The following is a 27,077-nucleotide window of genomic DNA, read 5'->3' on the forward strand; positions in this document are numbered from 1 at the left end:
CCACCAGCCACTCCTCGGAAGGAAGGTTGGGCATTCCTACTTCCATAGTGATACTGCCTCGGAAACCCAAGGAGGGGTCGTTATGAGTCGGGGCCGACTCGATGGCAAATAACAACAACAACAACAACCTCTACTAACAGCCTATGAAATACTTAGAGTCAGGGACTATGTCTGTTGCAGCTTTCCATTAGTTGCCCCTCATGAAGGACTTGGTGCTGGGGACTCAAAGTTGAGTAAGAATGAAAGTTGACTGAATTCCTGAATCATGCCAGAAAAGATCTAGGGCTATTTTCATGCAGAATGAGCTTCCGAGCACTCTTTTTGTTATCTGATCATTTTACCTTTGTATTTGGTGAGTAAATTTTCTTGTTTGAATCGGAACATATTTTCATACTAAAAATACTGGTCAAGTCCAAAATGTTCACAGCTCAAGTTCAAAAGCAGAATGCAATGAATGAAGGAAAATAGTGACCAAAGTGTATAATTACCTTATGATTCGGTGAGGACATGCTTGATTCTTTGCTTAAACTGTAGACAGTATCTCCAGGATCAAACTGCATGGCCCTGATGGCCTTTGCCCCTTGCAAAAAACCTTGAGCACTCCCTGTATATTGATTTTTACTTTCTATGAAGAGAAAATGAACAAAAAATATCCTGTAGATTATTCATCTCCATGCACATTATCAGTAACGTTTCCTCTGTTACACATAGACATGGTCAACACTGTTGAATATACCTTATCTATCACAGTATGGACTTTACCTATGAAGATACCAAAAAAATTTGAACTTACCTGTTGCTATTGAGTTAATTCTGACCCTAAAGAACAGAGTGGAACTGCCTCATAGGGTTTCTAAAGGTGTAATCTTTACAGAAACGGATTGCCACATCTTTCTTCTGTGGAGTGGCTAGTGGGTTCAAACTGCCAATCTTTTGGTTAGCAGCTAAGCACCTAATCACTACACCAGCAAGGCTCTGAAATTTGAACTTAGCATTTATAGCTCAGGAATATGTAATGAGGAAAGAGTAAAATTATGCTTTTAAATGAAGGAGGAAACGATTAGCTTCCTAAATCTTGCCATCTAGAGTAAATTCAAGTTTTTTCCAGAATAAGAAATGAATTTTTTTTTTTTTCCAGAAATCTATTTCTGGAAAAGTTCTAAATGTAATGCTAAAGAATTCACTACAGAAAACTCTCTGTGTTTTTACCTTAGACTTCTTTATATCAGAGCCTAGTAGCTCTTATATTTAATTTATAGGTGAGAGTTCTTTTTGTTCCTGTGCATTATGGTCATCCTGCGCTAATATATTATTGAAATGGAATTTAAAGGGAGTGAAATGTAGAAAGAGAGCGAGTGCATCAAATGTAGGATGGCTGAAGCAGCTCATTTATTTACATGGCTGACATGGATATAGTGAGGTGATCTATACTAGAATAAATTAGAAAGCAATGTAATGTTTTTGGGGAAATTGTCATTGAAACCGTATTTCTGATTTAAATGCTAACCTGTAGGCAGATTACATATTGGTATGACCTTGTATTCTTTTCATATAAGAAATGAAATTAAGGGATGACCTGAAATAATAACTATATGCTGTATTCATCTTTAACCTGAAACAAAAATCAAAGCATACTGTTTTTAATTATGGCTCTTCTACTTAATAACAGTGTGACCATGCATAAGTCACTTGACCTTGTTTTTTTTATCTGTAGGAAAAGGATAGTAATATAACCTACTTAATAGGATTATTAATCTATTAATAGGCTCATTAATAACCTGCGATACACAGATGACACAACTTGCTTGCTGAAAGTGAGGAAGACGTGGAGCACTTACTGATGAAGATTGAAGACTACAGTCTGCAGTATGGATTACACCTCAATATAAAGAAAACAAAAATCCTCACAACTGGACCAATAAGCAACATTACGATAACTGGACAAAAGATTGAGGTTGTTAAAGACTTCATATTACTTGATTCTATAATCGATACTAATGGAAGCAGCAGTCAGGACATCAGAAGACATACTGCATTGGGCAAATCTGCTGCAAAAGCCCTTTTCAATTTCTGAAGAGCAAAGATGTTTCCTTGAAGACTGAGGTGCTCCTAACACAAGCCATGGTATTTTCAGTCACCACATATGCATGTGAAAGCTGGACAATGAATAAGGAAGACCGAAGAAGAGTCAATGGTTTTGAGTTGTAGTGTTAGCAAAGAGTACTGAAAGTGCCATGGACTGCTAAAAGAACAAATCTATCCTGGAAGAAATGCAGCCAGAATGCTCCTTGGAAGCAAGAGTGGCCAAACTTCACGTCACCTACTTTGGTCATGTTGTCAGAAGGGACCATTCTCTGGGGAAGGATATGATGCTTGGTAAAGTGGAGGGTCAATGAAGAAGGGGAAGGCCCTCAACAAGATGGATTGGCACAGTGGCTGCGATGATGGGTTCAGGTGTAGCAGGGATCGTGAGGCTGGCACAGGACCAGGCAGTGTTTCATTCTGTTGTGGATAAAGTCACTATGAGTCAGAGATGACTCAACGGCACCTAACAACAAGAACAACAGGGTAGTTGTGAGGATTACACAACATTATGCGTAGGAACCTTTCACCAAAATGCTTTGCACATAGTAAGCATTTCAATAATGTTAGCCATTTTTTAAAAATAAATGATAATGAGATTATTATATTATTATTTACCTTTTTCAGCTGTTGTTGTTGTTATTATGTGCTGTCGAGTCGGCCCTGACTCATAGCGACCCATCCTTGGGTTTCCGAGGCAGTATCACTACGGAAGTAGTTTATACATTTATAAAGTCACACTAGATGAGCACATAAATTTATTTTCAGCCAACTAGCTCAAAAAGATACTAATATGATCTCATTATTATCACCCTCGTAATAAAACAGCTAACAACCAGGCAGCAGCATTTCATTCTGTTGCACGCAGGGTCACTGTGAGTCAGAACTAACTCAATGGTACCTAATAACAGCATCCAGTATGACATGTTGCATATTGACAAATCCCACTAACTGTGGTGTGTGGCGTAGGGTAGTGAGGTAAGATAGCATAAAGCAGTGTCTGTGTCCAGAATGAAGAGATCAAAACAATAAACGATTTTTTTTTTTAAATGTCAGATTCCTGAAGAGGAAGTCAGGAATGTTAATGTTCTTTCCTGCTTCAGAATATTATGGCACTCAATCATTGACTGTTTACAAAACCCAGAAGGATAAAAAAAAAAAGTCCACTGCCTCAATTCTGACTCATAGTGACCCTAGAGGACAGAGTAGAACTGGGTTTTCAAGGCTATAGATCTTTGCCGAAATAGACTGCCTCATCTTTCTCCCACAGAGCAACTGGTCATTTCAAACCATGGACTTTTTGGTTAGCCACCAAATGCTTTAACCACTGTGCCACCAGAGCTCCTTGACTGTTTATAGAAGAGACCAGAAAAACCTGTGGATCACTGCCATAGTTACCTGCTGCTGCTGTAACACAAATATCACATTGGGGGCTTAAAGAACAAAAATTTATTTTCTCACAATTTTGGAGGCTAAAAGTCCAAATCTGTGTCTGCTGTGTCCATTCTTTGTATAAGTCTCTTTTCTAGTTTCTGGTTTGTGCCAGCAATCCTTGGTGTTCCTTTCCTTGTAGACGATATTCACATGTTGTCTGTCTTCTCCTGTGTGTGTGTCTTTATCTGTTTTGGTCCTTTTAGAATTCAGAACTGATTAAGTTTGGGATCCACTGTATACTGGTATAAGCTCAACTGATTCATTGCTTATGTTACATTAAATTGCATTATGGATGGTAATTATATTACTTTAAATGTTAGGTCATTACATTGTATTACATGACATTACATTATGGGACATAATCTGCTCTACCCAATGGAAACTCCATGATAGCAACTGGACTAATGTTTGGCCAAACAGCTAAGCCCCATAGCCTATACAATTTTATACATAAAATTAAGCATCATCATCAAGCAACACTAAGTTTATAAGACATTGTAGTTGGGGAGACTGTCACCTTGATAGAGTCTTACTAGGGTCTCAGCAAAAGTGTCAGGGGAAAATATTGATAAGTTTCAGGGCCTGAGTTGGGTGATTTTAAGCTAAATATTGCAAGATGGTTGGGACTGGGCAGAGTTGGTGACATGATAACCTTGGATTGTTGGCCAAAGTGATGCAAAGTTCTTGAAGCAAGCCTTGATAAACAAATATTAGTCTTCATATTTAAGTATTTTGGTTATTTCAAGTTCTTACTTTCTGTGAACAAATATTTCCCCAAGTAAATATTGAGGTTTTTTTTTTTTTCCTTTCAATAGCTAAGTTCTTTTTGTTTGATCTCAGCTTGTTTAATTTAGGGAAAGGAAAGCATGCCCAATATTCTTTAACTGGAACCGGAAATTATGTTGGTTTCCATTCTCACTCATTATGAATGACACATAGTTGAGGAAACTGTATGGTAGAAAATGTAAGGCTCATAGGAGCTGGAAGAATGGGTGAGATTGTCTTGCCACCTTCCCTTCTATCATCTCTTCCTTCTCTCTGCCCAGTACAATCCTACAACTTCCTGGGAAATTCTGGTTCGTATCTTTTACTTGTTTAGGACCATAGTCCACACAAGTTGAGAAACCTGATGCTTGTGGGATAAATGGTTGGTTAATGGGAAGCAAATGTTATAAACAACAGTGAGATGTCAGACTCCATTCATCTTATAGCCATGCTTAGACTGAGGTGTATTTGTGTATTTACTGTTGAGAGGTCTTCAGTGGGTGCTGTCACAAACGACCCTTCTTGTTGTTATATGCCGTCAAGTTGGACCCCTCCCTTATAGTTTGAAAATGAAAATCAGATTAGTGAATGATTTTGAAATAGTGAAATTAGGTGATTTGCTTCATAAAAAGTAATGGCTTTCAAAGGGTCCTTTTTGTTTTCCAAGGATCATAGTTTGCATTTTCCTAAGAGAACAAAACTGCTGTTTGATATCTCTCTCTCTCCTTCCCTCCCTCCCATATACCCTCCCCTGTCTCTCTCCATCTCCCCTTCCTCTTCTCTATATCCTCCCTTTCCTCTCTGCTCCCTTCCCTCCTTCCCTTTCTTTCTTTTTTAACACCATGGAAGGTCTACCTCTGTGGAGTCCTTCCAACTGTCACTGGTGTTAAATACCTATGGATATGTTGAGTGTGATGGATGGATGAATGTGGATGAATAGGAAATTCAGTAGAGTTAATATAGTAATTAATGCAACCATCTCTTCCAAAGGATTTGGTGAAAGTGAGTTTCTCTTGGACTTTTTTTAAAGGATCTGGTGGCACAGTAGTAAACCACTCAGCTGCTAACCAAAAGGTCTATGATTTGAACCCACCAGCCGCTCTGCCAGTGAAACTATGTGGCATTCTGCTTCCATAATGATTTCAGCCTAGGAAATCTTACTTTGTCGTACAAGGTTGCTATGAGTCGGTATCAACTCAGCTGCAGCTGGTAGATAGAAGTCCATGGTTGTCACAGACAGTTAAGCCTCCACTTCTTAACTGGTTGACAGTTTGAACCCACCCAGAGCTGCCTCAGAAAAAAGGGCTGGAAATCTGATTCCAAAGGGTCACAGTCATGAAAACCTTATGGAATGCCATTTGATTCTACAACACTTGGGGTCTCCCTGAGCTGGAATCAGATTGATGGCAATTTTTTTTTTTGTGGTATTTTTAAGATAGTGGCAATATTGAGAGAAATGTTCTAACATAACATGGTCCCATTGGTACTCCTTATAATCATGTAAATCTTTTTTTTTTTTTTTACCCTTGTTTAGGTGAAATTCACATAATATGAAATCACTATTTTAAATTGTACAATTTAGTGCATTCATGTTAAGCATCTACTGCGAATCTTGAAAAGAGTGTTTTATTTTGACTTTTAAATTTGTTAATATGAATGATATTTGAAGTAAAATTTTTTTACTCTTTATCCAAAATCTACCTTATCTTTACTTTTTCACTTTTTTTTCCTTGTTGACTCTCTGAATCAAAGTTACCCTTCAACTGCTGTCTTACCTGTATCCCTGCTGGCTTTTCCAACATTTCAGACCCAAAGGAGTAGTGGAACATTTTTCAGTCTTACTCTGTTATTAGAAGTGATAAAAAATCATTTGTCTAGGGTCACAGAGGTATTAATGACAGTTGTTGTGTTATGTGCTGTCGAGTCTGCCCCAACTCATAGTGACCCCTCCTTGGGTTGCCAAGGCAGTATCACTACAGAAGTAGATTGCCCAACCTTCCTTCCGAGGAGTGGCTGGTGAGTTTGAACTGCCAGCCTTCTGATTAGCAGTCAAGTGCCTTAGGCACTATGCTACCAGAGCTCCTATTAATGACAGAGCAGAAGCCAAAGCCCAGGTCTTCCAAGATTTTCTGATATTCACCCTCTTAAGAAGCCATCCATTTCTGGATTAGGAAACTGAAGTCTTTGGCAAACCTGAACGTTCATACAAATTACCATGCATCTCTTTAAAATGCAGATACTGATTCTGAAGGGATGGGGCCTAAGATTCTGCAGTTCTAGCAAGCTCCCAGGAGCACTGATGGCATACTGCCTAAGGCATTTGACTGCTAACCAGAAGGCTGGCAGTTCAAATTCACCAGCCACTCCTCGGAAGGGAGGTTGGGCAATCTACTTATGTAGTGATACCACCTCAAAAACCCAAGGAGGGGTCGCTATGAGTCGGATCTGATTTGACGGCAGTGAGTTTTTGAGTTTGAGCAAGTTCCCAGGGAAACCTTTACCTTGCAGTTTGAGGAGCAAAAGTCCACTTAAGCACTGTACTTATTGCGCAGCAGTCCCCTGTGACATCTTCTCTGTGTCATAAATCGGACTCCAGATTTTGGACTCTGAGTTAGGTATCTTCATGTTCCCAATCTCCTAGTCTTTGAATAGAGGTCACCATCTGCATCCCTCATTCTCATTAGGCACAGCCCCACAATTCCTAGGTGTGACTGACTGCTTTTGGGTTGTCAGTTCAGGGCTTTCATTTTGAAACCATTGTTGTATATTAATAGCATAAGTTAAAATTTCCAAAAGATGCTACATTGATAACGACTGGATATTGACACTCTGACTGCTAACCAGAAGGCTAGCGGTTCAAACCCACCAGCCTCTCCTCAGAAGGAAGACTGAGGAATCTACTTCTGTAGAGATACCACCTTGGAAACCCAAGGAGGGGTCGCTATGTATCAGATTCAACTCGACGACAGTGAGTTTGGTTTTTTGATTTATAGTCTCTTGATGGTATTTGATTACAGTAATTATATTAGACATCTTTTTTTATGTCTAGGGGATCTTGTAGTCTTCATTTCAACAGGCAGCTCTGCTTCTGTATGTAATGACAGCCTGCATTTTCAGGGAGTTGCCTAGTGAAGTGAATGGAAGTGAGAGGCATAAGTAGAAGTCAGCAGTAGAAGTTAAGCTGATTTTTTCCCCAGTCCAATTTATTTCCCACAGTATTTGTTTGAAAAATGAAGTGCTGATTTCTTAAAGGACTTCGTGGAGACTCTTGGTGGTGTTGGGGTTACTTCCTGCCTCTTTTTATATCCCATACAGTTTAATGTTTGAAGCACAATGATACCAAGTAAGTACTGGCTTTAGAAGCCCTTCCCACCCCCCACGCCCTGCCCCGGCATCCTTGTATAATACAATCAACCATCTTACTGAAGAAATATAAAAATAAGGAATAAGGATAGGTGTTTCAAATAATAGAATGTAGTTTTCTTTGAAAAGTGGAGGAAACAATAAGCAGCCTTCAAATTAACCACAAAAACAAGGAAGCTCGAGGCTGATTTCCGTTATGGTTTCACGTTACAGAGATAGTGTAGCTTCATTTGCTGCAGTATAAGCTGAGTAGCTTACATCTCCATTGCCATGACTCCGGTTTACATTTCAATTTTCACTACAATAAAATCCTTGTAAGTAAATTGTATTAATTATATGCAAATTAAAATAAGCAAAATTGTATTAGTCTTAGCATTTACCCATAGTCAAATTTAGTTTTGTATTACATAAAAAAGTAATAGTCCATAAAAATATGTTCAAGTTAAACTAAGTCAGAAAATAGTCATGAAGATTTTAAGCTAAACTGGATAGTTTGAATGGTGTATTGTTTAATTAATTAGAACTTTAGGAATGCTTATTAAAGCTATTATAGTATTCCAATTCTATAATTTTAAATATATGTTTTAGAAAGGTAGGCTAATTTCCATGTTAATACATTATCTTCATTATACTGTAGGTGTGGGTACCCTAATATTCATTCTACACGTCTTAATGTGAGATTTGATTTTGTTCCCAAGTGTTTTGAGTTTACTTAATCTTCCCGCAGAATGCCCTTCAAGGATGTTTGATAATTGGCCCTTGTTCAGCTTAGAGGAAAAGCCCTGGTGGCACAGTGCTTAAGGCATCTGACTGCTAACCAGAAGGCTGAAGGTTCAAGCCCACCAGCCACTCCTCAGAAGGAAGACTGGGCAGTCTACTTCCATAGAGATACCACCTCAGAAACCCAAGGAGGGGTCGCTATGAGTTGGATTGGCTCAACAGTAGTGAGTTTGTTTTTTTTTTCTAGGCTTAGAGATTGGTAGTGACTTTTTAGTGAAATTAGTTCTGAATAGTCATGCTTCAGAAATAATAATTCATTTTGGTTATAAAATTTTTGTGGAAGACCTGTTTGCATCATTCCTGTGTAGTGCAGGGTCGTATTTTAGTGGCGCTTTTCTCCCTTGCCCACCCTAAGTAATGCTCCTTTATCTGGCATAGTTGGAGAGAATGGTAACTTGATCATCTACAGCTTCTTCACTTAAACTCTAAGCTGCTTGTAGCAACCTGAGGGTGCTTTCGTATTATATTAACACCTCAAATTCCATTCACTTATATTTTCCTATTTCCTAAAAATTACTGATTATTTAAATTGCTAGTTTAGAAATCACTATGTAGGGCATCCATCCGTGCATTGATGTGAGGATTCTGATATTAACCTGGCAAAGCCAAATTAAGAATTTCTAGATTTATTATTTTGCATTCAGTGCTGTGCTCGGTGCTAGAAGAGATTCAAAACTTTAGCAGTGAGGAAGGAAAGACAAGTACTATTTAATGAACACTGCGCAAACTGCTTTACTTAGAATACTTCATTTAAGTCTGACAAACCAAAGTCACTGCCACTGAGTTGATTCCAATTCATAGTGACCCTATAGGACACAGTAGAACTGTTCGCCCCATGGGGTTTCTAAAGGCTGTAAATGTTTGCAGAAGCAGACTGCCTCATCTTTTCCACAAGGAGTGGCTGGCGGGTTTGAACCACCAACGTTTTGGTTAGTAGGTGAATACTTTCACCACTGTGCCCCAGAATTCCTTAAGTCTCACAACACCCCTGCATTTACCTAATTTTCCTCACTTTACAGTTGTGAGAAGACCAGGCCTAGAGAGAGTCTTGAAAGTTACATAGTGATAAACCCATGTTCTTTCCATAGCCTCATAGGCGTTAAGGCAAACGCCCTCTGTGAGTTTTATACTATGGATGAGGAAATCTGTCTTTTGCTTTACTTAATCATGGGTTTAACTTAATTCACTAAAGAGTGAAACTTGACTTGCAAAAGATCTGGTTTGGGTTTCATATAAGTAGGTTTGGTCATTTAATGATTTTATTGTAGATGACTTTTTACAGAAGGCAGATCCTCAATGTAGAACTTTGGGACAGCATTGGAGCAAATTACCAAAGACTAAGGGTTGTATCAAAATGACATGTAGGAAAGGGCAGTGTCATCTCTGCTGTTTCACTTAGCCACTGATCTAAATGTAATTGCATTTTGATGGGAAAAAAAAGTAACTAGCATTCATTACCTACAAACACCATACACTCAGAATTATTTCCAGTTTTATTCTGGTAATGAATATTTTTATGTCTATAGGGTCAGCTTACTTCATTAATTCATAGTTCATTGGTGATCTTTTAGATTAACATTCAAGACTGCCCCTCTATTCATTCCTAATACAAAAAGTGATATTAGGGCAATTTTTAATTAGTATTAATAACGTTTGTTTTAATTTCATTTCTGCACTTTACCAAGACAGGAATATAAACCTCAAAAAAACTCACATCTGTCAAGTCATATATGACTTATAGCTACCCTCCTTGGGTTTCCTAGGCAGTATCACTATGGAAGTAGATTGCGCAACTTTCCTTCTGAGGAGTGGCTGTTGGGTTTGAACCACCAGCCGTCTGATTAGCAGTGAAATGCCTTAGGCACTATGCCACCAGAGCTCTGGGAATATAAACCAGGCCTCATCAAAATGTAAAACACAACTAGAAACTTTTCAGGTACATTTTCAAAGTGTTGAATGGCTTGAGATCATTACTTCTCTAAAACTTGTATACAATAACATATAGCACAGCAAAATGCCTACTCTCACATGTCTTTATTACTGAAATAACAGAAGATATAATAAAATAAAATATTTCCTTGGAGAATTAGGAATGGTGTATAGTAAGGTTCTTTTTTTTTTTTTTTTCCTCCCTTCCATGTAATTCAATTAGTATTGAACTATGACACTATTATTTGAGTTTGGAATTTAATTTTTTTAAATTAAGTAAGTATCAGATAGTGACTCTGGGTTTCTTTTGACAAATCTTATGGGTTCAGATAAGTATTGTCATTTGTAAAGTGATCCATCTGTAAGGCTATATATGTTTATTCTATTAGTGTTCTCATTGCTCATATCATACTTCAATCCTCACCTTTTTATGATTTCATTCAGAACCCCCTTTATAAAGAAGAGAAGAGAAGAGATTAGATAAATAGAATAAGTTAAATGACTTATTGATGCATTGCAGTCTTACTTCATCTGCCCTTCTGGATCTCCAACATTGTTCATTGCAGCTGATTCCTAGTGACTTTTAGAAAATTTTAAACAGAAGATATTGATTTCACTTATTCAATGAATATTATTAAGCATTCGCTATGGGTCGGCCCTGTTGACACTAAGAATATAGAAGTGAATAAAACAAAAATGTTGAGAACATTTAAAAATTTGTGCCACTTCTAGATGCACTTTTTTTCTAAACGAGTTCTGAAAACTTTTTAAAATTATTGGAATTATAACAATATGACTCTGACCTCACAGAAATCATACAAAATTAAGGTATATTACGGCCAAGTACCCCATTAGACTATAAATAAAAAAGGGAAATGAAATAGCTAATTGAGTGATTGGTATTCGTAAGGTCAACACATGAAACATCAACAGGATCTACTATCCTTAAATAGATTTTATAGGCCATGCTCCTTCCATAAAGGTCACTGTAAGAACTTAATACCTTTTTATTAAAAATAAAATGGGAATGGTGGAATGGCCTTTTCACATCTTTTCTGGATAAGTAGAATAGGCAAATTTTACTTCCATTTTTATGAAATTGTATTATTTCATATTTTATATTTAAAATATGTCTTTTACCTAGCTTGCCATCTACCATTGAGAAACTTACACAGTTAAAATGTTGAAGGTTAAAATGAACTGTGATGTTGAATGGTGTTAGTTAAGTAAATAAAAAGTATATGTGTTTATATAGATATAAGTTTAGAGCAATCTGCTGTTTTAAGGCAGAAATGAAAGCAAGAATTAAAGATTTTTAATTCTCCTCAACCAAGCATTTTTGTGAGGTATCATGGGATACAATATGTCTTCAGAGACCCTGTGTTAAAGTTTAGACTGCTGCTTCATAACTTATCTGTACCTCAAGTAACAAACTTACAACTTTCTTAGGATAATGAAATGGGATAATGTGTATACAGTATACATTTCACAGTAGTAGGCACATAAATGTCTCTATTCTCATTTAAAAACTACACAAGTTATAAATTAATATCACTTGTAAAGTTATATATATATATATATATATATATATATATACACATATAAAATGTTTAGAAAAAAATCAGAATTACATAAAATAAAAATTTCCCTTCGCCTAGTAAAAGATGTAACCATTTTTAGCAATGTAGTGTATATCCTTCTAGCCTTTTCTAATTACTGGTTATCTATGTATACATATACATTTGCAAACACCACACATGTATAGTTATTTTTGCACACATAGGATCATGCTGCATATGCATTCTGTCATGTTACTGTTACTTTTCTCACATTATGTTTTTGTCACCTCCCATGATACTACAAATAGTGCTACCTCATTTCTTTAACTATTTCAAGGTACATTGGTGAGCAGAAGTATCAAAATTTATACATTCATTCCCATACTGAGTATATATTTATTCCTTAGTATTTGTAATTTCTGTGCATGGTAGAACTGAATGGAAAAGAAGATCATGGTTCTATGTTTTATTTCTTTGCTTCACAATAAGGTATCAATAATCTTGAAGATGCTGAAAGTGCTGAGCCGTATATGGTTGTCTTATAGCAAAATGGCAGAGTCTGGTTGAAATGAAAAGTGAAGAGCTTTTATTGAGGAGTAAGGCAGTTTGCAAGTGGAGAATCACAAAGTCCAGAGGATTTTTAACTTAAGTGATCCAAGGAGACAGTTCAGAGAGTTTTTATAAGAAAATACAAGGAACTTCAGTAAAAACTTAGTGATTAGTTGACATTTAGGTAGTGGTTACAGAATTGGGTGATGGTACATCTGATTGGTAGGCGATTGCATACATTTCTAAGGTTGTTTTTTAAAGTTACAAAGTAATTATTAAATCAGGTACATCTGGCCTCAAAACAACCAGGAGTCCCTCCTTACTGACTACAGGGAGGAAGGGTGTAATTCTAAAGTCTGTCTTGAGTAAGCATCTGTTCAGAGAATTGTTTGGGACCAAACTTCCTAAGCAGCAAACAAAACTTTTAAGAAAGTAAAATATACATTGTTTTCTGAAGTTTTTACCAAGTAATTTTCTCAGAGTACAGTGGAGAGATGGAAGAATAGCAGGCCACAGTCCTGATGGAGAGGTTACTTTTGATTCAAAACAGAGTTTTAGCCTCAGGTCTTAGCCTAGCCACCATTTCATCTAGGGAGTCCTACGTTAATTTGGGGTTCTTTTACTCAATGGTTTATTCATATCTTTTAACTATTAACATGTATCCATTCTGAAGTAATTTTGATAAGTTTTACAACTTGGCTAATCATGGAACTCTTTCTAGAAGAGATGGGCCTTGATCTCGTAAATCAGAGGGTGTGGATGGGTCCGAAGCAGGAGTAGGGTAGCCTGTGAGGATACATTTGTAAACTGGTCTCAAATGTTTCCTGAAGTATATTTTTGTCAGCTTTTCTACTTTTTTTTCCTTCCTACCAAAAATTTACTGTCATCTACTGTGTACTAAAAAATATGGTCTCTGTTATTAACTACCAATGTAGTATGAGAGATGATAACGAAAATATAATTATTGTGATGAGCTGTTATTAAGGTATTTACAAAGTTCTATAAGAATACAGAAGGTGTAACAATTAACTGTCTGTAGGATTTCAAGAAGACCTCCTGCAATCATATGGATCACCTAAGTCAATTTAATAAACATTTTTTGAGAAACTCTTATGTGCCAGCATTAGGAATACGAACTTGAGACTATATTGAAGTACCATATCCCTCATCTAGTAGTATCCTTCTAGTATGTATCAGTGGAGGGCTAAAAGGTATTTTTTAAATGAAGAAATTATTGTCTGAAGTTAAATTTTCAAGTTGCTTGAAAATACAATAAATACATCATATGTAGTTGGTAATTAGAATAAGCATATAGATTATTGTCCTATGGGAACTTTGGCTATCTCAGGAACTCAATAATTTAATAATTTACTGACAAACAACTGTGGTGTGCATGTATTTTGTATCTCCGTATCTCTTTCCTTGGCTTTCCAGTGCTTACGTGGGGTGCACTTTCTGCTTTCCCCACTTTGCTTATGTGCATGTGTGACTACAAGAAACATACAAACCTGTATATATACATAGATGTACAAAATTACTCTTCAAACCTGTATATATACATAGATATACAAAATTATGAGACTCTTTTTATCCTTTTCAACACAGAGTCTTCAGTTTCTTCTTAGTTCTCAATTAGTTTGTTAGAAAACATGTTAGACTAGGGATTTTGGCTATTCACTGCTTCTTTGTACATACTTTCTCTTTTGTTTATTAGCCACTACACGTCAGAATATTCAAAAAAATTCAGAGTTTTGCTTCTGACTCTGAAAAATCAACTCTGTCATATCTGTAAAATTAGCTGCTCACCATTAGTTAAGGCAGAAGAAAATTCTAATGTTACAATCGTTAGAACATTTATGAACTTTAACTTTCTCTATTCCCAGAGTTAGAGAATCATTCATAAAATTCGGATGAGAGATACTGATTTAATCTTTCCTTGGGCTAAGATTATATTTCTACAAGTTTTGTTTATTTTCCTGCTAGAATCCAAACCCCCAGAAAAATAAAAGTATGTTACTCATTTTGAATAACTTTGAAAGGTAAGGTGCAACTGCCCCAAGCCATAGCATTTTCTGTAGCCTCATGTGCATGTGAGAGCTGGACAGTGACTAAGGAACGCTGCCGAAGAATTGATGCATTTGAATTGTGGTGTTAGCGAAGAGTATGGAATGTACTGTGGGCTGCTAGAAGCAGGAACAAATCTGTCTTGGAGGAAGTACAGCCAGAATCCTCCTGAGAAGCAAGAATGGCCAGACTTCATCTCTCATACTTTGGACATGTTGTCGTAATGGAGAAGGATATCATGTTGACTGGGGTAGATGGTCAGCAAAGAAGGGGAAGACCTTCAACGAGATGGATTGGCACAGTGGCTGGATGATGGCCTCAAGCTTGGCAACAATTGTGAGAATGGTGCTAGACTGGGCAGTGTTCATTCTGTTGTACGTGGAGTCACTGTGAGTTGAAACCGACTTTACAGCACCTGACAACAACACCACCTTTTATTTTATGTTTCAAATTTTAAGTATTAATGGTCAGTATTGAGTATTCCATTAAAAATGTTTTTTATTTTTCTAATCAATATTTAAAAAAAAATTTGCTTCAGTGCTTCAAGCAGTGAGGATTTTTAGAGACATTAACCACACACAAAGCTTTGATCATTTTTTAAGCTATTTGTGAACATCATATACCCTGTGATAGATTTGAAATCTTGCCTAAAATTGCTGAATCTGTGAGAAGATGTAAGTAGGCCAAATGCCACATTCTTAGATACTAGAGTTTGTATATAGCTTTTGAAAATTAAGTTTCATTATCACAAAAGGAAATTGTCTATTTGAATCTGTAACATGGATGTTCTCTTGCTTATGATGTAGGATGAATGGATGTTTCCACTCCATGTTTTGTAACCTTAAAAAAAAAAATGTTAGGCCAATGTGATCTTTCAAAAAATAACTTAATACTATAATTACTTTAAAAGCAGCATCAGAATTTTTGTACCATATTTAAAAAACAAATTCCCAATGGATCAAACACCTAAATGCAAAAAATAAAACAATAAAAAACATACAGAAAATTGAGGCGACTCTTAGATAGAAACTACCAGTTACTAATTGTTGTGGAATTGGTGCCAACTCATGTGGCATAGTGGTTAAGGCATTTGACTGCTAAACAGAAGGCTGGTGGCTCAAACCCACCAGCCACTCCTCAGAAGGAAGATTGGGCAATCTACTTCCATAGAGATACTGCCGATACTGCCTCAGGAACCCAAGGAGGGATCGCTGTGAGTCAAATTGACTCGATGGCAATGAATTTGTTTTTTTGCTTCATGGTGACCCCGAATATCAGAGCAGAACTCTGCTCCATCGGGTTTTCAATGACTGATTTTTTGGAAGTATGTCACCAAGCCTCTCTTCTGAGGACCCATCATGTGAATTTGAACTTCCAACCTTTCAATAAGCAGCCAAATCCATTAACTATTTATACCACCCAGGGTCTTCATGTATCAACTAGGGCTTGCCAGAACTAATTTCATTAGACATAGAGAAACCAGAACTAAATGAGATGACATAGATACATGCAGTTAATTATATATTTTTTTCTATTGTAGCTACAGTGGAAAAGTTAGATAAATAGAAAATATGTACAGGTTCTCCTCAATTTACCATGTGTTTGAGTTAGGATTAACCATACTTGCAACTGTTTTTTTTTTTTTTTTTTTGTACATCTTATTGTTAGTAATATGTACTATGTGCGATATTTTAGCAATTCATTTGCCGACCTCTTCGTATCTGTAAAGTTTCTATTGGATCCAACTCATAGCATCCCCTCCTTGGGTTTCCAGGGAGATACCACTGTGGAAGTAGATTGCCCCATCTTCCTTCTGAGGAGTAACTGGTGGGTTTGAACCACCAGCCTTCTGGTTAGCAGTCAAGTACCTGAGGCACTACGCTACCAGAGCTCCCACAGTATTTTAGCAAGTAATTTGCTGACACCTTCATATCTGTAAGTTTATATGTAATGTTTCCAGTCCCTAAAGACAAATAAAGTTCCAATTTATAAAGATCCTGCTAATGAAAGGCAATAAAATGAAATCTTAAAAAAAAAAAAAAAAAAGAGGTACTCAACTTTGTCAGAATTGACTTACGTCAGAATCAACTTACATTAGAGTCATCAGAACAGCACCCTGTCATAAGTTGGCAACTACCTGTAATATACAAAGTGCTCTTAAAATTAGTGAGAAAAAGACAAAACCAAAGTAATAAAAAATGGAAGATGCATGTAGAGAATTCCCAAAAAGCAAATCCAAATGACAAATTTAGCATTTAGAAAGATTCTCAAGCTCACTAAAAGTTGTTACTGGTTGCCCTTGAGTTCACTCTGAGCTTGGTGACACCATGTGTGTAGACTAGAACTACTCTGTAGGATTTGCAAGGCTGTGACCTTTTAGAAGGAGCTCTGGTGGCATGGTGCCTAAGGCATTTGACTGCTAACCAGAAGGCTGGCGGTTCAAACCCACCAGCCACTCCTCAGAAGGAAGGTTGGGCAATTTACTTCCGTAGAGATACTGACTGGGAAACCCAAGGAGGGGTCGCTATGAGTTGGGTCCAACTTGATGGTACATAACAACAACAAACAACAACCACCTTGTAGAAGCAGATTGCCAGGCCTGCCTTCTGAAGCCCCTCTGGGTGGGTTTAAACTACCACTCTTTGGGCCAGCAGTTGAGCCCTTAACCGTTTATCACCAAGGGATGCTCACCAATGGTAAAGGAAATGAGAATTATGTAATAGCTGACATCACTTTACTCTTGTCAGATTGGAAACCATTGAAAAGAATGGAACACTTAAACATTTCTTGTAGGAGTATGAATTATTTTAGCCTTTTTGAAAAATTCAATTTGCCATTATTTTGTGAAAAAAGAACATTTACCATTTAAATCAATACTGCTGCTGGGAATTTAGAGGAGGGAAAACTTTTTCTCTAAAGGACCAGATAGTAAATATTCCAGGCCTTGGAGACCTTTGTAACTGTTGTTTGTCGCAGTTGTTCAGCTCTGCCAACGTGACATCAATGAAGGCAGAGTTGGAAAAGATTTGTTATAAATTGTTATTTTGTGGCATTTCTACCTTGCAGATGTAATAGGTATAAATAAATTCAAGAAGAGAGACAGTAGTAGCTACTGTTATCCTTAATAGTAAAATAATTAGGAAGTAGTGTGTTTTGAATATTCCCTTTGTTTTTAATACTACTTATTTGTAAGCTTATGTAATTTAATTTTCAGTAATGGCTATGCTTTACAGTAACTCCCAAAATTCCTGAAAATTTGACCCTTGACTCTCACTAGTTAGTATTAAATAACTTCATCATGCCACAGGGTATACCTGTGTATAAGGATGTTATTATGTAGAATGGCAAAAACAAGAAACAAAATATATACCTATTGATAGGGGAAGTTAACTAACTTGTGCTGTGTCTAAACTATGAAATATAAAGCAACCATTTGAAAGAATCACTACCTCTGAGTGATTTCCAGGTGTGTTGGTAAATGAGAGGAACAAGATGCAAGGATGTGTCTGTAGCATGATCCCATTTTTATAAAATCAATGATATTCTCTCAACTCATTTATGCTTATATGTGTTTGATTATAACTATATACTCAAAACAAACCCACTGCCATAAAGTTGATTCTGACTCAAAGCTGCATAGGACAGAGTAGAAATGCCCTGAGTTTCCAATGCTATAATCTTTACAGAAGCAGACTGCCTCATCTTTCTTCTGTGGAGTGGTTGGTGGGTTTGAACCACTGACCTTTTGGTTAGCCATCAAATGCCTTACCTACTACACCATCAGAGCCAGTGGGTTTGAACTGCTGCCCTTTTGGTTAGCAGCCAAATGCTTTAACCACTGAACCCACAGAGCTCCATAGACTGGGAAAAAAAAAAAAGTGGTATCCTGGGAAAGGAGGGTAGAAGAGACCAAGGAGTGAGGTAAGGTTAAAAAAAAAAATACAGGTTCATGATAAAAACAGCAGGTATGTTATGATTCCATGCGTAAGGAATTTTACATATGTTTGTACACATAGCTTAAAGAAATATTTTGAAAGGAATGCATCAGGCCATTTTTATTTTTCATCTAAAAATTTTCTTTTCCTTAATTAAAGGACAAAATCAGAATTCTGTAGACCTCTGAGGGAGCTCTGGTGGCATAGTGCCTAAGGCATTTGACTGCTAACCAGAAGGCTTGTGGTTCAAACCCACCAGCCACTTCTCAGAAGGAAGACTGGGCAATCTACTACCATAGAGACACCACCTCAGAAACCCAAGGATGGGTTACTATGAGTCTAATCAACTCGACAGAAGTGAGTTTGGTTTGATTTTTTTGTACAGACCTCTGTAGAGATTTAGATTTATAATAAAATTCTCTACCCAGTTGTGCTATAAAAGACATCTTTAAAGTGTCAAGAAGCAAAGATATCACTTGGAAGACTAAGGTGCCCATAACCCAAGCTATGGTATTTTCAGTTGCCTCATATACATGTGAAAGCTGGACAGTGAATAAGGAAGACCAAAGAAGAGTTGATGCCTTTCAATTACAGTATTGGTGAAAAATACTGAAAATGCCATGGAGTGCCAAAAGAACAAACAAATCTGCCCTGGACGAAGTACAGCCAGAATGCTCCTTGGAAGTGAGGGTGGCCAGACTTCATCTTACCTGTTTTGGTCATGTTGTCAGAAGGTACCATTCCTTGGAGATGGATATCATGCTTGGTAAAGTGGAGGGTCAGCAAAAAAGTCTGCAAAAAAGAGCCTCAACAAGATGGATTGACAACAGTGGCTGCTGCAAAGATGGGCTCAGGTATATCAAATTTTATAAGGATGGTTCAGGACCAGACAGTGTTTCTTTCTGTTGTACATAGGGTTGCTATGAGTCAGAGTCAACTCAACAACAAGCACCCAAGAACAGCAGCAATCCTTTGAAAGTGCACACTTAAGTTGGTTTTTAAATTAAAGTTAACCTGTTAGTGACATAGTTTCTTTACCTGAACATTTCCATGTTTAGAACGTATTATTTTGTGTCTTATCACATTTATATATTTGTAAAGGCATTTTTTCTAAATTTTAGAAGTATATTACATTATGTGTGCATGTGTATGTATAATTTCGACTCATGCCTTCCTAGATTTCAACTGTTATCTTCGTATTTAGATGGCAGTCCATTACTTAAAATTGTTACTGTTTTCAGAGTCAGTGCAGGTGTTCCCTGTTCTCTGAGCCCCACTGTGGAACTGCCTTTTCTTATTTTTTGTCTTTCAAGATATTAACCACTCTCTACCTTGTATTATTCTTATTTAAGACCTTATTTTACTTTTCCTCCTGAACTGTAAATCTTAGTAGCCTGCTAGAAGAATAAATTAATGAATATGATGATTTTTATATCATTAGGAAGAATCTCTTGAGAGTTTGAGTCGTGAATATTTTTAGTACCTCTTTTCCTTTTGAAAATTTTATTGTGAAATATATATCTATATAGCAAGACTTTTGCCATTTCAACCTTTTCCTTTGTTTTTGTGGAATAAATAGAATGCATGTAGTCCATCCCCATATTTGGAGCAATGATAAAGTCACTTCAAGGCTCATCAAAGTCATGATTAATAACATTTTTTTTTTATATTTATGAAAGAGTTTTAAATCATATAATGATAAATTCTGTGCCAAAATAATCCAGACTATTGATGTTGTATTGGCTTGCTGATCAATTTCACTCATCTGTTACCTTGAATTTTCTCTTAGATCATGTTTTTTATGCCTTGAATGGTTGCTATTTGAATTCCCAGGATTGTAATATCTTAAGAGCCACCCCGTAACACTCAGGAACCTTCTAAATGTTTCATAGTGCAAAATTCAGAAAGTTTATACCTTTCTTAAGTTTTTATTCTTTCTTAATATAATTTTTGGCTCATCAAAATTTCTTATGAAACTTTTACTTCGTTAGTTGTATTGTTAGTAAATAGCCCTATCCTCCTTCATGAAAAGCTGTAACATTTCTCTTCAAAAAACAAGTCCTGGTCTTTATTCCCTTGTATTGCTCTTTGTTAGGAGCTCTGGTAGCATAGTGCCTAAGGCACTTGACTGCTAACCAGAAAGCTGGTGGTTCAAATCACCAGCCACTTGTAGGAAGGAAGATAGGGCAGTCTACTTCTGTAGTGATACCTCCTCGAAGGGGTCGTTATGAATCGGATCTGACTCGACGGCACATAACAACAACATTGCTCTTTGGTAGTGTGTCTCTTTGACAATAATGTGTTCTGAAATGAAGGTGTAGATTATATTTCTCTAGTGTGAAGAAGTTGCCAAACCTTTCTCATCCACTTTAGTTTGGAAGCAACTCTAAAAGCTGTTCAGCATCGTAGCAACGCACCCTCCACTGCATATGAAGTGCCCTGGCTGGAGATTGAACCAGGGTCTCCTACGTGGACGGCTAGAATTGTACTGCTCCGCTATCATTGCCTCACCTGGTTGTAATAAAGCTATGCAGCTTTTGGTGGTTTTATTTTTGTTATATAAATCAAAATAATAGCTCCATTAATAGAACTCTTAAGTAAAAAGCAGAAATATCATAGTGCTGCTATAAAAGAAGTAATCACAAGTGGATGGCTTTAACAAAGAGAAATTAATTTTCTTACAGTTTTGGAAGCTAGAGTCTGAAATCAGGGTGCCAACTCCAGGGGAAAGCTTTCTTTCTCCTTGTCAGCTCTGGGGAAAGGTCCTTGTCTTTTTAGCTCCTGCTTCCTCCTGCCTTGAAGATCTCCATGTGCCTTGGCATCTATCTTCCCCTATCTCAGTTTACCTAACCTTCTCCTTTTATAACTTGTAAGAGATTAATGAAAAATATACCCTACACCAAACTTGCCTCATTAGCATAACAAAATCAACCCGTTCGCAAACAGGATTATAACCACAGGCATAGAAGTTGAAAACACATATTTCGGGGAACACCTTTCAGTCCATGTTGTTGTTGTTGTTATGTGCCATCGAGTCGGCCCCGACTCATAGCGACCCCTCCTTGGGTTTCCGAGGCAGTATCACTACGGAAGTAGGATTGCCCAACCTTCCTTCCGAGGAGTGGCTGGTGGGTTTGAACCGCCAGCCTTCTGGTTAGCAGTCAAGTGCTTTAGCCACTATGCTACCAGAGCTCCATAGCAACCCACAATCTTTCTACCTCAGCAAAGGTGTCTGCTGTTTTTTAAGGTATCTTCTTTAGCTTTTGTATATACATACACATAATTTGTAAAGTGATTATGTGTACCTGATTTTATTTTCTTAGTTAATGAACTTCATTGGGAGGGTGTAGACTCCCAGAACTTGGGTGACCATATATTTAAACCTGCTCAGAGCTGGATGAATTCAGGGAAGAAGAGAGCATGGCTGGGTCTTTGCCTCCTGGGCAGGAGTCCTGATAATGCTGGTGTGTCTCACCATTCTTCACTGTGAAGCCGTTCTACTTGGTATTATTGTGAAAACTCTGAGAAAATCTTCTGTTCACTCAGAGCAAATCATTTCCTGGTTCCTGTTTCCATCCTCAAATCTTCTCTCTTTCTGGCAGAAGATAATAATAGGATTGTTGACTGAATGTATAGGTCTTTTCTTTACTCCCTTCAGAATGTTTACCATCTGCCGAGATATAAAGGTATTTCCATTACCCTGACTTTAAGCTAGTGTACTGGAAATAGTAATTTTATGAATACACATGCTTTCATTTTCTTTAAAAACAGAATCTTAATGCATCTCAACAAAATCCCCCCCAATCTCCCCCAGGTAAATTATAGGTTCACTTTTGTGCTGTGAGTATATGGCATGCATTACCTGAATCCAGAGGTGGATTGATTGTGACCCTGAGATATTTATGATTTCTCAGTGCTTTTAACAAAAATGAGAGCCAGTACTTAGTCTGATGGCTGAAGGTTCAGATGTCTGCCTTTCAGTCAGCGCTTGAGAAAGTACACCAGTCAAGTGCACAATTTTCTGTATCTATTTTGTGACCGATTATCATGATTATTGTGTATTCTGTAGCACTTGAGCAGCATGGTTTTGCTAACACCTTGTACTAGTTTTGATGGCTGAAAAGTAGAATTTGTCTTTGCTTATAGTCCAAATAATAAGGCAAGAATATTATCTACCTAGGAGAAAGTGGAGGCTTAAGAATTTTGTTGTGAAGAGTAGGTGAATATTAATAGAGTGGATACCTTTGGATATTTGAGCATTATCTTTTTTCTTGGGGTTTTTTTGGGTATGATTGTTTGATACAGGATGGCCTGATGAAGCACCACCATCAGGAATAGGATTTGGATTTCAGGGCATGTAAGTAGATACATTTCTCAAAGGAAAATGGAATTACTGAGCTGGTCACTTCTACATGATACTTGAGTTGTTTGGACCAGTATACATACACATCAGTTAGTTAGCTTTCCTGCCAAGGTGAAGGTGAGGGTGTGAAACCATCTATTCTTGTTGACAAAGATGCTTTCTTTTCTATACTCATCAAAAATTTTACCAGTAGTAAAATAGGATAATTCACATATAAACATAAAAATTAGATTGTTAGTGTTTTTTCATTTGTTTAAAAGTTTTCTTCTTATGTCTGGGTGGAAATAATTGAATTTGATGAGCTTTTCTTTTTCTTTTAGGCTCAGTTTATGAACCTCTTAAAAGCATTAATCTTCCAAGACCTGATAATGAAACTCTGTGGAATAAATTGGATCGTTATTACAGAATTGGTAAGGAAAGCATGGCCTTAGTTATGGTTAGCATTTACTCTGCCCTGTTTATATTGCATATACTGTGTGGATGGTGATGTTCTGGCATTTGGATGTTGGAGTAGTTTCAGTGCTCAGGCAGCTAGGTATTTCATTTGCACATTGATAAAAACCAAACAAACCTAGTGCCATTGAGTCAATGCTGACTCATAGCAACCCTGTAGGACAGAGTAGAACTACCCCATAGTGTTTCCATGGCTGTAAATCTTTATAGAAGCAGACTGCCTCCTCTTTCTCTTGTGGAGCAGCCAGTGGATTAGAACCAACCAACCTTTTGGTTAGCAGCTGAGCACTTTAACTACTGTGCCGCTAGGGGTCCTTGCACATTGATAGCAGGGCTGTAAAAGGAATCCAGCAAGTCATTTGTGGCTCATGCATAATTTAAAACTGTCAGCAATATCTTCTGTGACCTTTGCCTTTCCTAAACATTACCAGATCTGAGAACAAAGATTTTATATTAAGTATTCCTTGCTCATAGTTTCCAGGGTATCCTGAGCTTTTTGTATTCATTTGTAATTTATTGAGATACAGAAAGGTAATATAAAGTTACTTAGTATTAGCTGCTCCCACTTTTCTTTGTTTTTCTGTTTTTTTTTTTTTTTTTGCCAGAATCAGTCTGGCAAATTTGGGTTTTCAATATGAGTAAGCAATTTTGAGATATGTTTGTATGGGGGTCCTCTTTGTTCATTATAAACTTTATATTACATTTTTGTGAGTTTGCTTCTTGTGCCATTTACTTGGGCTCCTATAGCAAATAATATAAAATTTGGTTTATTTGTCTCTCCCTAATATAGGGACTTTTTGTTTGTTTAAACCTTGAGTAAAACTTTAATTGACTCAAGATTGTAGTATGTTGCCCTTTATCTTTTCTTTTTTAATCCTTGTAACAGTAGCTTGTTGTTGTTGTTGTTATGTGCTGTCAAGTCGGCCCCGACTCATAGCGACCCCTCCTTGGGTTTCCGAGGCAGTATCACTACGGAAGTAGGATAGCCCAGCTAGTTAAAGAAAATTAATGACAATTTTTAACAAAATGTAAATTGTTTATTTTAGACTGTGAGAGCCAATTCTTTATTCTGGGAGAAAGTCGTGATAACAGTGGTATTCTGAAAGAAATTATACTTTCTTTATATGAGCAAAAGGTGTAATGATAGGTTCAGTTTAGTCTGAGAAAAAGAAAACCTAATTCTTTTATCTCTGTGAAGGACCAGAGTATTTTAGAGCTTTGAAAAATTATCCTAAAAAGTAGTTAGAATATACCAATCTAGATTAGATTAATTAGTGTAATTTGGGGAAAAGCATAACTCATCCATTTATAGTTAGATAGCAGTAAAATAGCTTTTTTAAAAAAACAACTCACTGCCATCAAATTGATGCCGACTCATAGCAACTCCCTTTGGGTTTCCAAGGCTGCAAATCTTTATGGAAGCAGACTGTTTGATCTTCTGCAGAGCAGCTGGTGGGTTCAAACCACGGACCTTTTGGTTAGCAGCCAAATGCCTTAACCACTACACCACCAGAGCTCCTAATATAGTTTTTAGGAAGTGGAATTTTAGTGTCTATTTTCCAGTGTTGTTGTGTGCCATCCTGTTGACTCAGACTCCTAGCTGCCCCTCCCTATATGACAGAGAAGCACTGCCCCCTGCAGATTTCCTCGGCTGAAATCTATGGGAGCAGATGACCCGGTCTCTTCTCCTGTGGGGCCACTGGTAGATTCAGATAGCTGACTTTTGGTTAGCAGCCAAGTGCTTAACCATTGTGCCACCAAGACTTCTCTTTCCAGTATTAAGACTCTTTTATAAAATCTTAATTTCAGACTTCTTTTAGTTAAGTAAAATGTTCCCAAAGCTTTTTCCTTGCTAGTTTTCATGTCATGTAAGGATGGGATTCAGTTTTGAAATGTTAAACATAATCTTAACCTTTACGGTATAATAAGTGCAATGAATATGCTTCTCTGAATACCAGGCACAAATTAGTCATCAGTGAAATACGAGAATCCAGACTGTTCTGTGGTCTGCTGATAATTATTTATCTTCCTTCTGAGTTAATGCTCATCCTTCCTAAATTTCTGATAATTTACTTTACACCTAGAAATTAATTGGTTTTGGAGTTAGAAAATAAATACTACTCAACTATACATTTATTCCCTATTGAATTGACTTGTTAAAAATACTGGGTTTTTTTTTTTTCCCTCTGAACCTGCTGTTATCTTATAAGTCTTAAAATACATGTTCACATTAACTAGATTATGCTAAAGGCTTTTTAAGTGCTAAGTAGTTGAACCTATCCTCAAAACCCGGAAAACCCCTTTATGCAGGGTGGATTTCCACTTAGGCTAGAGTAACTTACATGAAATTGTTTCTATGTCTGCAAAAATCTTACATTACAGTTAAGTTTAGAAACAACAACAAAACTATTAGAAGTGAGATGAGGAAACCAAAGAGTACGGAAACATTCATTCCAAGGAAAATGAATGATTGTATAATTTATTCTTTGTCTTGTCTTTAATTGCAGTCAAGTCAACATTGTTGGTATATCAGAGTCCAACCACAGGTCTCTTTCCCACTAAAACGTGTGGGAATGATAAGAAAGCTAAGATCCAGGACAGCCTGTATTGTGCTGCTGGGGCCTGGGCTTTGGCTCTTGCATACAGGTATGTTGGTGTGTGTGTGCTTTGCTAGCAACTCCAAGTCTAGGTAATAGGGATTATGTAGGCCCAATCCAAATAGAACAGCTGTCTTTTGATTCTGCTGCTGATTCATTTCTAACGTTTTATGACATAGTTTTGAAATCAGTGTCTAAGTTTCTAAATCAGTACTAATCTTTGGCAGAGTGAATTAGCCATTCTCATTGAGTTGATTAGTTTCAATTATAGAAAGATTCATGGTGATTGAAATTTTTAGATGAAAAACTGAGGCCCAGAGTAGTTAACAGGTTTTTATTGTTGTTTACATCTATTTAGTATTTTACCTGCTTCATTTCTTTGGGGTATCAATTTCAAGTCAAATAACTATTTTATAAAGTAAAAAAGAAAATCCTTTCGTAATACCACATTTCTCTTTATTTCATTTTATTTATACAAATACCCAATGTGGGCCTGGCACATAGTCAGTTGTTGTTGTTGTTGTTGTTATGTGCCGTCGAGTCAGCCCTGACTCATAGTGACCCCTCCTTGGGTTTCCGAGGCAGTATCACTACGGAAGTAGGATTGCCCAAACTTCCTTCCAAGGAGTGGCTGGTGGGTTTGAACCGCCAGCCTTCTGGTGAGCAGGCAAGTGTCTTAGCCACTATGCTACCAGAGCTCCCGCACATAGTCAGTAGTAATACATTTTTACCGTTATTATTAAGATTAGGTTTCTGAATACTGAAGTTTTTTGAAGGTGATAACAAGTATACATGCATGTACTTCTTACTTGAAAGTTGTATGTTCCATATGAACATGATTTCTCTAATGTCTTGCATTTTTAAAAAGATAATTAAATACAGTTGACTCTTAAACAGTGCAGGAGTTAGGGGTGCCAGCCCCCATGTGGTCAAAAATCCATGTGTAACTTTTGACTTCCTCCAACCTTAACTAATAGCCTACTATTGACCGGAGGCCTTACTGACAGTGTAAATAATTGATTAACACAGTCCTTGCTGTGTACAGTTCATAAATTTTCATATGAAGACCCACATACACAGAAGATAAGTTTAGTACCTCTATAGCATGATGATCATTTACTATTGATTAAATGGTTCAGCATAAAGATTTTATCCTCCTCATCTTCACGATGAGTAGGTTGAGGAAGAGGGCAACGAGGGGGGG

The 27,077-nt window shown here is 37.0% G+C and overlaps 1 protein-coding gene across 1 annotated transcript in view; it reads left to right on the top strand.

Annotated features, from left to right (window-relative positions):
- PHKB (phosphorylase kinase regulatory subunit beta) overlaps positions 1-27,077 on the top strand; it is a 286,088-nt gene that overhangs the window by 20,264 nt on the left and 238,747 nt on the right. The window contains exons 2-3 of the mRNA XM_007947818.1: positions 23,144-23,233; positions 25,784-25,922. Of these exons, the coding sequence (XP_007946009.1) occupies positions 23,144-23,233; positions 25,784-25,922 (229 nt within the window). The remainder of the gene's footprint in view (positions 1-23,143; positions 23,234-25,783; positions 25,923-27,077) is intronic.

Source organism: Orycteropus afer, unplaced genomic scaffold (genome assembly GCF_000298275.1).
Source record: "Orycteropus afer afer isolate SDZICR_OR568_19922 unplaced genomic scaffold, OryAfe1.0 scaffold00009, whole genome shotgun sequence".
Lineage (NCBI taxonomy): Eukaryota > Metazoa > Chordata > Mammalia > Tubulidentata > Orycteropodidae > Orycteropus > Orycteropus afer.